Raw genomic sequence first — 13170 nt, 5'->3', positions numbered from 1 at the left:
CTAGTTAAAGGTTCAGTGTATAATATTTCTGAGGATCTATTGACAGAAATGCAATATAATATCCATAACTATGGATAACTTTATTACCTTAGAATGAGCTATTTATATCTACATACACGAGGCACCCCTTGCTGTGGAGGTCGACATATTGTGTTTCTACTGTAGCCTACAGTGAACAAACAGCGCTTTCGTCACTACCTTGAAAGAGAAGCAACAGAAGAAGCAGCAGAAGAAGTAGAAGCGAAAGCATGATGAAGCCAGATTTATAACGGGAGCGACGCAGGCAGAAATCACGGTTAAACATCGGTGTGGCTTTTCCCAGATGGAAGAAGGGTCTAATGAGGGAAAAATGTTTTCTAAGCGACACCGAAGTTGCCAGTTTTCTGATGGACAGGTAAGGTATTCTAACTTTAGCATTGCAAATGAAAACTGTTGTTTGATAATGTTAGCATTAGCCAGAAGCTAGCCATAGACACCGTGAGAAGTGACTTTTCCCTTGTCAGTGGTGTAAAATATGCAGTTGGATAGTTTCATGTGGTTCTTCTCCCTCGCTGTGTTATGGCTTTGCTATATGGGGAGAAATGTGCTGGTTACGTTCGTGAGACAATCAGCTGATTAGTATTATTGACCACAAAACAGTAACGTTAGCCTACAGCTAACAGCTCATATTAGCCAGCTAAACTTTTACTACCCCGTTAGAAGAAATATGTAATGTTAGTTGGATTGTTATTTCAAAGGTTGTTCTCCAGCACTTTGGCTTTGTTTAGTGAACAGAAATGTGTCTTTTGTGTTTCTGAGACAATCAGCTGATGATTACAATTAGTTAAAAAACCGTAACATTGCATGGAGCATGGTGGCTCAGATTAGCAAGCTAAATGTTTACTGCCCTGGGGGAAAACATTTATTTTTACTGCTAACAGCATTACGATAACAACACTGTGTGCCTATCAAGTGACTAATTATGCTTATTGTCAGAATTTACATTAGAAACAACGTATTTGTTTGTGCTTCTAGGGTGCATACAAAGGTTACCACATGCTCAAATTATGGCACTCAGTATTTATTTGTGTTATAATATATTGTAGAGCACCCTTGATCCTCACCTGACTATGGCTTTATAAACTTTATCCATGATGTGTTTTATAATGGACTGTGGTACAGAAACAGGGACATTTTTACACACTCTTGGCTTACGTTTTCCATGTTATCTGTCGGTGATCATACTTGCACTAGATGTGATAGTTTTTGGGATGTTCAGTTTGTTAGGCCAGATGAGCAAACCCTACCAAGATGTAACACATTGTGGATTACAGTACAGTAATGTATTACAGTCATGTAGCACTTCATTTATTGAGGCTGCTGCTGTCTCTCCAGCTACGAGACAGGTCCTGCAACATCGACTCCCTTGAAGTGAAAACGTCCCAGAGAAAGTCCCAGCTCCAGCATTGTCTAGCATTGGTGCTTCTAGTGTAACAGACCGGTAAGTCATGCATAACAATATATTAATTTTGTCCTAATAGCTTTGATTAGAAACATGAACTTTATGATTAGTGTGTAATTTAAATTTTTGGTCTATATCTACTGTTGAATGAGCATATGTGGGATTTACACAACTTGCTCTGGTTATTCTTTACAGAGATGCACATCTTGATGTCATTCCAGAAGCCACAGAAATTCAGGGCCTTGAACAAAGGTAACATGTACACATCATAACTTTTAGCCCTGTATTGCTTTTGTCCAAATGTTCATAATATATATTTGTAATATGTTTTTTGCAGCTTACATGACATGAGCCTTGTTGAGGAGGACTTGGAGGAAAATGTTTTCAATGACCCAATGTACATGTATTATTTTCCAGTGATATTAGTTGAGAACTTGGTTTTATTATGTAAAGAATTGATTGGGCAGATAAAGCTTCATCTTACTCCCTTGAAAGAGATGATGGACAGAATGGTTTCAGCTCTGATGAAGAGGATCTTCCACCGATTTCTATACGGTGTGTTATTTGTCAGTCTCAATTTGCAGTTGTTTTGTGGTGTTTGTTTACTACAGATTTTTGTGCCTCAATAGAATGGGTGGAGCACTGAAGAAAGCACACTCTATCGATAGACTTCCTTGCCTGCACATGAAGACGCTCCTGATGAGCCTTCTCCCTGTGATCATGACCCTGTTTTCCCAGAACCACAGAATGTCCTTTGTGAAGATGACATCATAGGTGTCAGAGCCTCCATAGTGCACAAGAACTGCTTAAGACAACTGGCTACATTTCTGATCCTGCCTGTGAATAAATGCACTGGCCTTCTGAGGACTGGTGCGCCGTGCAACTCTGTTGCACCCTTTCAGATCAACATCACCACCAAGGGCACAGCAGCTACTATCGAATGGGTAAGTCCAGACAATCACAGAATATCACAACTTTAAATTAGTATAAGATGAAAGGTTATACCAAAAGCCAGTGCTGTACATGACAAAAGCAAATGTTTCTTCTCTGTGACTTTTAGATCTGTCCTAATGGACACAGCTTGTGGAGGTGGAATTCCCAGCCTGTGACGAAGTTTGGGATGCAAGCTGGAGATTTTCTCTTGTCCACCAACATTTTGTTGTCTGGCAACAACTACACCAAGGTTGCCCTCTTGTTCAAATTGATGAACACGGGGATGGTGAACAGGAACACTTTCTTCTCCATTCAGGACACTTACTGCGTCAATACAATAAAGGACTTCTGGGAAGAGAGAAGGACAGAGGTTCTTTGTTGCCTTCAAGGGAAAGATGTTGTTGTCCTAGGTGTGTAGTTGATACTGTATTATGTAACATAGCTATTTAATACACTAAGCAATGACAGTATGGAAACAACTAATAACTGTTTTTCTGTTGAATTATATTTTAAAAAATTTCAACGGATGGCAGAAATGACTCTCCTGGTCACTGTGCACAATACTGCAGCTACACCACCATGGAGAATGACACCAAGGAGATCATTCATGTTGTCACCATAGACAAGCGGCAAAGATCATGGAACTGTCGTCATGGAGAAGGAGGGTTTCATCCAGACTGGACAAGCTTACATCAGAAATAAAGCTAGTGGAGATCTGCACAGATGCTCATGCCCAGATTGGTGCCCTTATGAGTAAGTATTCATGTAATATATTGTATGGATGCATGTGTATAACAGCAATATAAATATTATAGTAACATGACATTATTTACCACTTCATAGACCCAGACAAAGGCAAATACAAGGCCCTTGGAATTCATCACAGTCTGGACATATGGCATGGTGCGAAGAATCAGGGTTATTGAACTATGTGCAGTTGATGGATGACGGTATGGAAGTTTTCATTGCACTCAAAGACAACAGATTTTGTTTACTTTCCTCTGCCAGAAGATGTGTTACTAATTCTAGACATTTGGTGTAGTCATTTAGTGTTGAACCTCTACACACAGACTATAGTTGAATGCCTGTATTTTACAGTAATATTTATTTTTCTCTTTTCAAGGCAGCAAAGATAAAAGGAGAGTCCATCCTCTTCAACTTGCTGAAGGACATAGTCAACCATTTTCGGTGGACTGCTGACACACGTGGGCAGTTTCTTGTAAGCACACAATTTTATTATATCTTTGAGTAATTTCATTAATTGCTATATTAAGGACATATTTATAGTGCATTTTTATGTCTTGCAGGCATTATGGGTTGGCATCCTTCACCATGTCTGCAACATTCACACCTGGACTATGGGAAGTTGCAAACACGGGCACCTTGAATCGGATCAAATGCGGGGAAAGATGTGGATCCAGAGAGACTCCCAGTGCCACAAAGTTTTAGTGGATATAGTTCTCAATAAGAGGTGGCAGAAAGATGTTCACAACTATCTGCGATTCAGGTAGTGTGGCTATACTTTTTCACACTGATGTATATTAGTAATATTTATGCTGACTGCTCATGTACACAGAAGTATGTGTTTGTTTGTTCTATCAGATCGACTGCAGACCTAGAGTCATTCCAGAATCATATCCTGATGTATGCCAGCAAGCGCTATGCTTTCAGCCAACCAGTTTATGAGAACAATGAAAATGTTGGACGGCAAAGAGATGTACGTTTTACACTTATATAATATTCCCATTCATAGTACAATATTCAGCCAATGTTTTATATGCAATATGCAAAATGTCTTTACATTCAAGGTTTTCTCTTGTTCTACTTACAAACTGATATTAAATGGTTGTAATTTGTGTTATTTCAGTTTCAAAAGATTGTATAAGAAGAACGCTAGAAGATACAGCATATATGCCTTGAAATCTGAAAAAACCTACAGATACATTTACGAGTTGTAAAGAAGGATTGTGAAGAACAGACTCACAAGTGGAGTGGGGATGCCTAGAAGGAGGAGCCTTCGACCAGATGACCCCAGACAGCTTGGTTTGGTGCCCCCCGTACCTGCACCAGCCACATCAGACTTGTTACAGAGACAAATCAGAAGAGGTCTAGGTAAGTTACACAAATTTGTTGCCTATGTTGTACCATATTACATGTCACTGAATGATATTTACATTACAATATAGTCTGTAACTATGTGCGATGGCACTGTCTTCAACAGGACCGTTATTCCAACCAGCATCTGATGTGGAAGGATCCCCACAGGAGATCACCTTGCATGTGTCCTGATTCTCGTCAGGCAGGATCACGAGGGAAAGAACTTCAGTTCACTGACAAAGTCATAGCTTTTACTCTTCAAAAAGAGAAATTTATTAACATTAAATTCTGTTCCTACCCTCCTCCAGTGGTTATTTTATGTTTTTCCATTTTGTACACGTTTCATCTTATTCTGCTAAGTCCACTGTGACCAGTGCATATTATTTTCAGTAGGTAGCCTAAATTACAGTTTACAATTTTAACAGTAATGATAAGTAAGGCTACAGCTGTCCCCTATTATGTAAATATAAATAACTAAAATTGGTATTGGAAATGTCATGGCAAAGTTTGAAATTCTAAACATGTTCAAATGTATATAATGAAAATAAAAACACCATGTGCTTCTATTTCTTTTTAATTTTTGATACTATACAACATACATCAATTTAAATAAAGAGGGGAGAAATATGAATAAATATATATAGAAATGTAATAATAAATCAAATGTTAACTATGTACATTTGTTTGATGCCTTGATGATGCTGAGGCAGGTTTGTGAGTATTTGTGTGAAACTGTATGACCATGCCAGAGGGCCTGGAAGGAAATTCACAGTCCAGGAATAAAACCCGTGTAGTGTCCTTGAGGATCAGGGAACTTCTCTCTAATCCTCCCAACACAACAACTAGGGACGACAAGTTGGTTTCCCTGGCCTAAAGCTCCATGTTGCCAATAGCTGAAGTGTCTATAGGCACCATAGCGGTACTCCCTGTTGTCATCCCCAGGCTCCCTGATGTTGCCTAATGCTGTAATGTCCTACCGGTACTGCCTGTGAATGCGAATAAAGCCTTCTTCAAGGCAGTACTGGGAGACGTGTAGCAGTAGGCTCACATAGTTCGTTTGCTCCTGGCCACAGCATTTTCCTACAGTTACCACAAGTACACAAAGGTACTCCTGGCACTCCGGCAGAAGGTGGGGCACCATGTCTGCTCTGATGCATCATCAAGGCATCAAAGACCAGGCCTGGCTGCCTCTCCAGCAGAAGGGTGGAGAGCTCTGTATTCTTCAAGGGTCATCTCTTGAAGAAGTCTGAAGAAAGAGGACACAGTGAAAAATACTCAATATGCAATATTCTCTGCTTCAATACTGTGGTTACTGTGTTGATTTTAAGATTGTATCCATTCCAAATGAAATATACCGGTACTCATAATTACTATTAATATTAATGCACTACTACTATTTATCATTACACTTCTGTTGATGCTGTAAATTACTTTACATGTCCACATTACCTTTATTTAGATTTAGATTTTATAATTTTTATATTTAATTGACATGCAAGCTTAGCAATTGTGACCAAGAATTTCCCCTCGGGTATCAAAGAATTTGTGATTCTGATAAAATAAGGCTTTATAAGTTGCATAACATTATGTTGGCAACATGGTACTGCATATTAGGGTTTGCAGGCTGGCCAGTGTTTGCTCAACTTGTAATATTGCGTCATATAATCATTGTTGCCCCCATAAATGACATGTTACTACTATCTAACGTTACAGTACCAGGGGTACATGTGCACAGATGCTGCTATGTAAATAACGTTATCACTGTGCTGGGTTTTGTCATAAAGTGCAAACAGGTCAGAATATAATAACGTTACAACAACCTTATCAATACAAACCTCGGTAACAGCCCTTGGGTTCTTTTAGAGGGCTTCCACTCTTTCTTCGTCCTCTATTGAGCCATAACTCCGGGTAGGTCCTTTGGCTCTCCTTGCCCTGACAGCACCTCCAACACCTCTGCCTCTCCGCCCTCTTCCTCTCCCTCTCTCTCTTACAGTTATCTCCGGTAAATGGACTTCTGCATTTAGATCACATTGACATGTGCTGGTTCTGTCTAACATTAGCTTCTTCTTCCGTCTTCTTCCTTGTGCTTTTATTGTCAGTTGGCAAACAACTAATTGGTGCATTACCGCCACCAACTGGTATGGAGTGTGGATCAAACCTTTATACATCTCTGATCATGGAGAGAAATATTTCTGTGAGTGATTAGTTGGACTTAGTGGGCGGGCCACAACACGTTGATTGACCGTTAAGGAAGAGGAAGGAAAAAGCAATACACAATAGGTCTGCTTGGGGAATTTTTTCTCTCTCTCTCTCTCTCTTATATATATATATATATATATATATATATATATATATATATATATATATATATATATATATATATATATATATATATATATATATATATATATATATATATATATATATATATATATATATATATATATATATATATATATATATATATATATATATACACACATATACACACACACAATAAGCTGGAAAATGTACATTTTCCAGCTTATAGCCTAATTACATACTTTTAGAAGTAGCCAATTAGAAATAAAAGTAGCCTCCTCAAAGCAGAAAGAAAAATTTCCCATATGACTGTATACTATTATATATTATATCACTAGATTATTATTCCTCATGCATAGTTGGCTGAGGTTGAACTACTTTGTATCAGACTGCAATTAATGATTATTTAATTTTCTCCGTTAACTGATTGTAACAAATTCTGAAAATAACAAGAAATGCTGTCACAGTTCCCTAAGTAAGACCTTCACTGTCCAAACCTCAAAATGATTAAAAATACATTAAAATAATCAAGGAAAAGCAGGAAATCCTCTCGTTTGTGAAGCTGGAACCATGAAATGTTTTTACATGAAAAATGACTAATACCAAAACAGCTGCCAATTGAGCTAGCTGGACTTGAATAAACTGTTAAGAAATTTAATTTACATCAAAACATCCTATTTCTTAAACTCTTCATACGTTTTGTGTGTAAAAAGCTTCTTTTTTTTTAGAGTAACTAAAGCTGTCAGATTAAGTAAAAAGTAGCTACAATATTTCCCTTTGAGATGTGATGAAGTAGAAAGTGGACTAGAGATATTTTTCTATATCTTGGATCTGGATGGAAAGCCATCATCCATCATGATGGTGAAAATGGCTGTCATTGAGCCATATTGATTTGACCAAAAAGTTCTATTTTGGTCTCATCTGACCACATGACTTTCTCCCATGACTCCTCTGGATCATCCAAATGGTCATTGGCAAACTGAAGACGGGCCTTGACATGCGCTGGTTTAAGCAGGGGAACCTTCCGTGCCATGCATGATTTCAAACCATGACACCTTAGTGTATTACCAACAGTAACCTTGGAAACGGTGGTCCCAGCTCTTTTCAGGTCATTGACCAGCTCCTCCCGAGTAGTTCTGGGCTGATTTCTCACCTTTCTTAGGATCATTGAGACCCCACGAGGTGAGATCTTGCATGGAGCCCCAGTCCGAGGGAGATTGACAGTCATATTTAGCTTCTTCCATTTTCTAATGATTGCTCCAACAGTGGACCAAGCTGCTTGGCAATTTCCCCGTAGCCCTTTCCAGCCTTGTGGAGGTGTACAATTTTGTCTCTAGTGTCTTTGGACAGCTCTTTGGTCTTGGCTATGTTAGTAGTTGGATTCTTACTGATTGTATGGGGTGGACAGGTGTCTTTATGCAGCTAACGACCTCAAACAGGTGCATCTAATTTAGGATAATAAATGGAGTGGAGGTGGACATTTTGAAGGCAGACTAACAGGTCTTTGAGAGTCAGAATTCTAGCTGATAGACAGGTGTTCAAATACTTATTTGCAGCTGTATCATACAAATAAATAGTTAAAAAAATCATACATTGTAATTTCTGGATTCTTTTTTTTAGATTATGTCTCTCACAGTGGACATGCACCTACGATGACAATTTCAGACCCCTCCATGATTTCTAAGTGGGGAACTTGCAAAATAGCAGGGTGTTCAAATACTTATTTTCCTCACTGTAGGTATTATCCTACTGTAGGCCTATGTGTACAGAACTGCTGTTCAGTGGGCTCTTGTGGAGCAAAATTTCTTTTTAGTTTTGATACATTTGTATTTTTGAAATATAAGTATATATAAATAGTTTTCATCAAATCTACCTATTGTTATTCTTTGTTTGTTCGGGTCAGTTATTGACTATAGGTAAAATCTAACTGCTAGTAAAAGCTTGGGAGAATTGGCTGGAGCCGAGGGGCTGCTGCTGCAAATATTTGAGTGGCTCCATACTCCTCTAACATGCGTTATCTCACTCTAAACTTTTGATAAATCTTGAGAGCCCTGAGTACATTTTAAGAGCGCTCAGTAGATCTGGCGCAGCTGTGCGCACTGCAGCCGACGCAAAGTGGCGCGCCAGACAGCGCAGCCGCAGTAGAACGGGCGCAGATAGACACAGCAGCAGCAATGGCAGACGAAAAACCCAAGGTGAGGAGCGGGTTTTGTTAAAGGGGTTTCTATACAGTGTGTACCCCGTCCGTGTGCGATAAGTATACAGGTAACACTGTGAACAGCCAGCCGACTAATTCATCAACGGCCGCATAATTTCGAAGAAGGCTTAAGTTAACGCTACAAACCGGAGCTACCGCGTTAGCTAACAAGCTAGTGGGTGAAGTTAGCATAATAAGCTAACGAGGCTAATGTGCCCGAGACCCGCGCGGTATGAAAAAAATGATGTTTTGTCTTTTTAAATACACTTCATTCAAACCTCCTAAATTCCACTGTCCGCAGTAGCGATGCACATATAACATGTAAGTTATCGATATAGTTTTTTACGTTAGCTAGAACCGAAGAAAATTGACTAACGTTAGAGACAGCAACGGGCTAAAAATACATTAACGTTATTTGAGCAATAACTGTTAACGGATCTCACAATTATATTGTTTAATTATGCCCATTACCTGCACACCCAAGTGTAATAGGAAAAGAGGGATTGTTGATGAGTGCAAGTCCTACTTTCCATCCTGATTAGGCCTTTGGGCATTATTACAAGTTGTGGGCCATCTTCAATAGACTTGCTAATGCTAACGTTGAAGATGTTTTCTGTGGTCTGGAGCTACAGTAGTAATCTGATTTTAGGCGTCAAATAAATGTAACGGTGGTTTAAAACTCCATTTATACACGCGATGTGAATAACGTTAGTTTTATTCTTTTGTACCAAGTCATTGTGTCTGACTGATGGAAAGAGTTATGTGGTTGAGTGCTTGCACAAGTGTTAACGTTGCATATGCTGGAAGTGACAATCTACCAAGCTAACATTACTTGTGTTAACACCACTTTTTGAAAACAACTTAACTTTCTGCAAACTGTGTTGTTTTTTTCTCTTTTAGGAGGGAGTGAAGACAGAGAACAATGAGCACATCAACCTGAAGGTGGCAGGGCAGGATGGCTCAGTGGTGCAGTTCAAGATCAAAAGACACACTCCTCTCAGCAAACTGATGAAAGCTTATTGTGAACGGCAGGTGAGACTGCTGCACAAATACTACTACTATTCAAAAGGAGTCATATTTGTGTTCATTGCATTCATTGAAGTTCTAATATCTGGATATTGTGACACATTTTCAATCGTCTAAATGAATGGAATTGAAACAATAATTACAATGTCTTATGAAATATTTTAATTAATCATTTTTTAAATTTTAATGGTATTTGCCAGTTCTGCTATTATAATTATGGTTCATGTTTAGCACCTTAATGCTTATGTCACAGGGCGCCTCATTATGTTGATTTTCAGTATTTTAAAATTAATATTTCTCTTATCTATCTCCAAAGGGGCTGACAATGAGGCAAATACGATTTCGATTTGACGGGCAGCCCATCAATGAAACTGACACACCATCGCAGGTCAGGCTTCACCTTCTCATTCAGCCTACATGAATACTTACAGTACCAGTCGAAAGTTTGGACATACCTTCCTGTTCACTTGAATGAGAGAGTGCATCCAAACTTTTGAATGGTTCTGTATCTCACAGAATTGTTACCTTGGACATTGTGCATGACCTGGATTTTACACTTTGGTGTCACTTTTTATGTTGTGTGCTACTTATTTAGGTATTTCTACAAACCATGTGGGAGCAGGATTTACAAATAATTTAAGTTCCTCTGAAACAGAACTTACAGACGATGCTATTCCTTATTGCAAAATACATTTTAATTGAAGACATGTTTACAGCACATGTACTATTTAATTGGTGTACTAACTCTGTATTACACTATGAAAGTTTTGTTAATATGACTTAATTGATACATGATAAGTTTATGTCCTGAGAATGTCCTGATGGTGGACATACACTCATGTCAGCTTTCTCCAGTATGTCATATGCTACAGTGCTGGTATTGTACAGAGATAAAGCATAGATTTCACAAATAGCCCGGAGCAGCTGGAAACAACTCCATGATGCAGCTGCGCTGCCTCTTTATGACCATAGAACAGATGCATAAAAGCTCTTGTCTACTTCCATTTGGGGAGTTCAGGTTAGCCAAAAACTCTTCTTCCAACCACTTTAAGCTTGGTTTCCTCTCTTTGTTTACATCACATCTGTAACGTCTTTGTATTGACCTATCCTATTTTTTTAAGATGTAATAAAACAAAAAAAATTCCAGTTTCAAACTAACTTTCCAATGAAAAGTAGAATAAAAAAGCCTAAATCTACTGTCTATTACTGTTTAACTAACTTTGATTGCATTAGCTGACCTCAATGGAAGTTTCAAAACTTCAGCTTAAGGGGCTTCACAGTAAAGACCTACCACTGCCTTCACATGTAAAAGCACTAATTGTGGAGCACATGGAGGAAGTGTTAAGTTAGTAACAAATGGAGTGGAAGGAAAAGAAGAAGCAGAACAGAGATCAGTGTTCTGACAGCTGCATTGTCCCAGCGACTGTCATTCAGCAAAGTTATAACTATCAAATTATGATAAATAAGGCATTATGTCTTTCACACAACTCAAGTAAAAGACTACACTCACAATTGTACATTTTCTTACAGCTAGAAATGGAGGATGAAGATACGATTGACGTCTTCCAACAGCAAACCGGTGGCTCTTCTCTTTAAAGACTGTTTCCTACGAACATCCCTACCTCCCCTTTTGACCCCTGAACATGCCCAGTCTTCAAAAGCTCATGACCAGTGTTGATACCATCCAGTGGAATACTTGCCTGTGAAAATGCTCAAAGGCAGCAACACAGTTGGTGTAGATAGATTTAATCACATTGTCCATTTGTATGTTAACATGTCTGATCTGCACAGTGTAGACAACTTTTAAGCTGCAGTCTAATGGGCTGAAGAAATCAAAATCTTGTCATGATAACTTTTTTTTTCCTGGAAGTTTTGGATTAAACCGCCTTGGTCCTTTTTTTTGTTTTTATACTTATGTCATTGAGGTTTTGATTCAGATGGAATTTTGTTATTGTTGTCAAGTAAGCCTGCATTTTAAATTCACATCTGTTGTTATGGAAATGTATTATTGGAATAAATTGAGTCTTTTTTTTAACATATATCTCCGTTTGTTTTATGGATACTTTAGGAGTCTAAACCAGCAGATATCGTCAGAACTAGTAAGTGAAATGTTAATTAAAACTGTATTAGTTTTCTTAGCCTGCAACAGTAAACTGCATAACCAGAGATGTGTAACAAATGAAAACAGTCCTTTTCGGGGTCATAAGATGGTTTTCATTTAGTTATGTCTAATGCCCTGCTTTAAAAATGTTTGCTAAGGTTAGAGAACCTTGAGCTTGAATGACATGGAACACAAATTATATTTGTGCAGGTATAAGTTAGTATTGTTTTGCTTTTTTACCCTGATTGAGTATACAAGTCAGCACTTGTTGTTCATCCTTGGGTTGCAGAAAGGCCTTTCACAGCCTTAGTGCCTGTTCAGTATCACTGTCCTGCTACGGAAAAGAAGGTGCATCATGGTAGCTCTCTGATAATATATGTACAAGTCACCATCTTGGGATGAAAATAGGCATAATGTATATCCACATTTGAATATTTTCACAATCATGTTTGGAAGAGTTTTCTCACACAGTTGTCTCCTGACATGAGACAGCTTTGTCTAGTCTGTAGTAAAATACTTGCTTCAAGTCTACAACAGTGACAATGACACTTAATCAAAATGATGTCTACTCTTCTGCTGGGCTGCAAGAAGGCTACGTTTTCTTCTTTTATGCAGGTACTATTCTGTGTCAAATGTGGCGGCTTTTTATTGGTCTTCTAACAGCATGATGAAATTATCTCTGTCCTCATGGATGAGAACTCCTGTCGGATCTTCCATTTAAACCGGAGTTTGGCCTCTGACAACGCCAGCGCGCACTAAATGACTGGCCTCAAACTGCTTTGCTGAAGGGTTTTATTTTCACTTCCAGATAATTCTTGGAATTTGAAAGCCACTCTGACAGGAAGCACAACCATATTTTGACATAGTACTTCATCATCTCAATTTAACGAAAGCGAAAAATAATTCTTGTATCCACCCCGCACCAAAATGTATGGGTTTTTCATTGGCCCATGCTACACCCTTCCGCCAAGTTTCATGAATCATGCCAATAGTTTTTCAGTAATCCAGCCAACAGACAAACAAACGGCACCGCAAATATAATATATACATAATAATATATAACGTTAATTAGCT

General features: G+C 38.4%; 1 protein-coding gene and 2 long non-coding RNA genes across 11 annotated transcripts; 2 read left to right on the top strand and 1 right to left on the bottom strand.

Moving 5' to 3' along the window:
• Positions 1 to 57: 57 nt before the first annotated feature.
• Positions 58 to 4774, top strand: LOC119899273. Of its 9 annotated transcripts, none has more exons than XR_005443769.1 (12): positions 61 to 394; positions 1375 to 1480; positions 1637 to 1693; positions 1779 to 2385; positions 2502 to 2784; positions 2908 to 3127; positions 3218 to 3324; positions 3498 to 3593; positions 3682 to 3881; positions 3977 to 4091; positions 4242 to 4486; positions 4596 to 4774. It is a non-coding gene; the product is annotated as an uncharacterized LOC119899273 (long non-coding RNA). The 9 variants fall into 9 exon arrangements; XR_005443770.1 differs by having other exon boundaries at positions 63 to 394; positions 1637 to 1996; positions 2180 to 2385; XR_005443768.1 differs by having other exon boundaries at positions 63 to 394; positions 1637 to 1996; positions 2071 to 2385.
• A 255-nt stretch (positions 4775 to 5029) lies between these two features.
• On the bottom strand, positions 5030 to 6563 carry LOC119899274. Its single transcript, XR_005443776.1, has 2 exons — positions 6307 to 6563; positions 5030 to 5717 (listed from the first exon to the last, which is right to left on the bottom strand). It is a non-coding gene; the product is annotated as an uncharacterized LOC119899274 (long non-coding RNA).
• A 2285-nt stretch (positions 6564 to 8848) lies between these two features.
• Positions 8849 to 12034, top strand: sumo2a (small ubiquitin like modifier 2a). Its single transcript, XM_038713770.1, has 4 exons — positions 8849 to 8967; positions 9870 to 10001; positions 10312 to 10383; positions 11526 to 12034. The coding sequence occupies exons 1-4, from the start codon at positions 8947 to 8949 to the stop codon at positions 11589 to 11591; spliced, it is 291 nt and encodes a 96-aa protein (XP_038569698.1). The 5' UTR covers positions 8849 to 8946; the 3' UTR covers positions 11592 to 12034.
• Positions 12035 to 13170: the final 1136 nt, after the last annotated feature.

The sequence above is a fragment of the Micropterus salmoides genome, unplaced genomic scaffold (genome assembly GCF_014851395.1).
Source record: "Micropterus salmoides isolate LMB-PRFRI ecotype aquatic unplaced genomic scaffold, ASM1485139v1 Ms_hic_scaffold_12, whole genome shotgun sequence".
Taxonomy (NCBI): Eukaryota; Metazoa; Chordata; class Actinopteri; order Centrarchiformes; family Centrarchidae; genus Micropterus; species Micropterus salmoides.
The sequence above is the reverse complement of the archived record's forward strand: the minus strand, read 5'-3'. Positions and strand labels throughout refer to the sequence as shown.

Bases quoted from the DNA above. Each gene is read 5' to 3' on its own strand.
- sumo2a (XM_038713770.1), top strand. From the start codon at position 8,947: ATGGCAGACGAAAAACCCAAG. The intron at 8,968-9,869 runs GTGAGGAGCGGG...TTTCTCTTTTAG, and splicing joins TGGCAGACGAAAAACCCAAG to GAGGGAGTGAAGACAGAGAA. The intron at 10,384-11,525 runs GTCAGGCTTCAC...ATTTTCTTACAG, and splicing joins AAACTGACACACCATCGCAG to CTAGAAATGGAGGATGAAGA.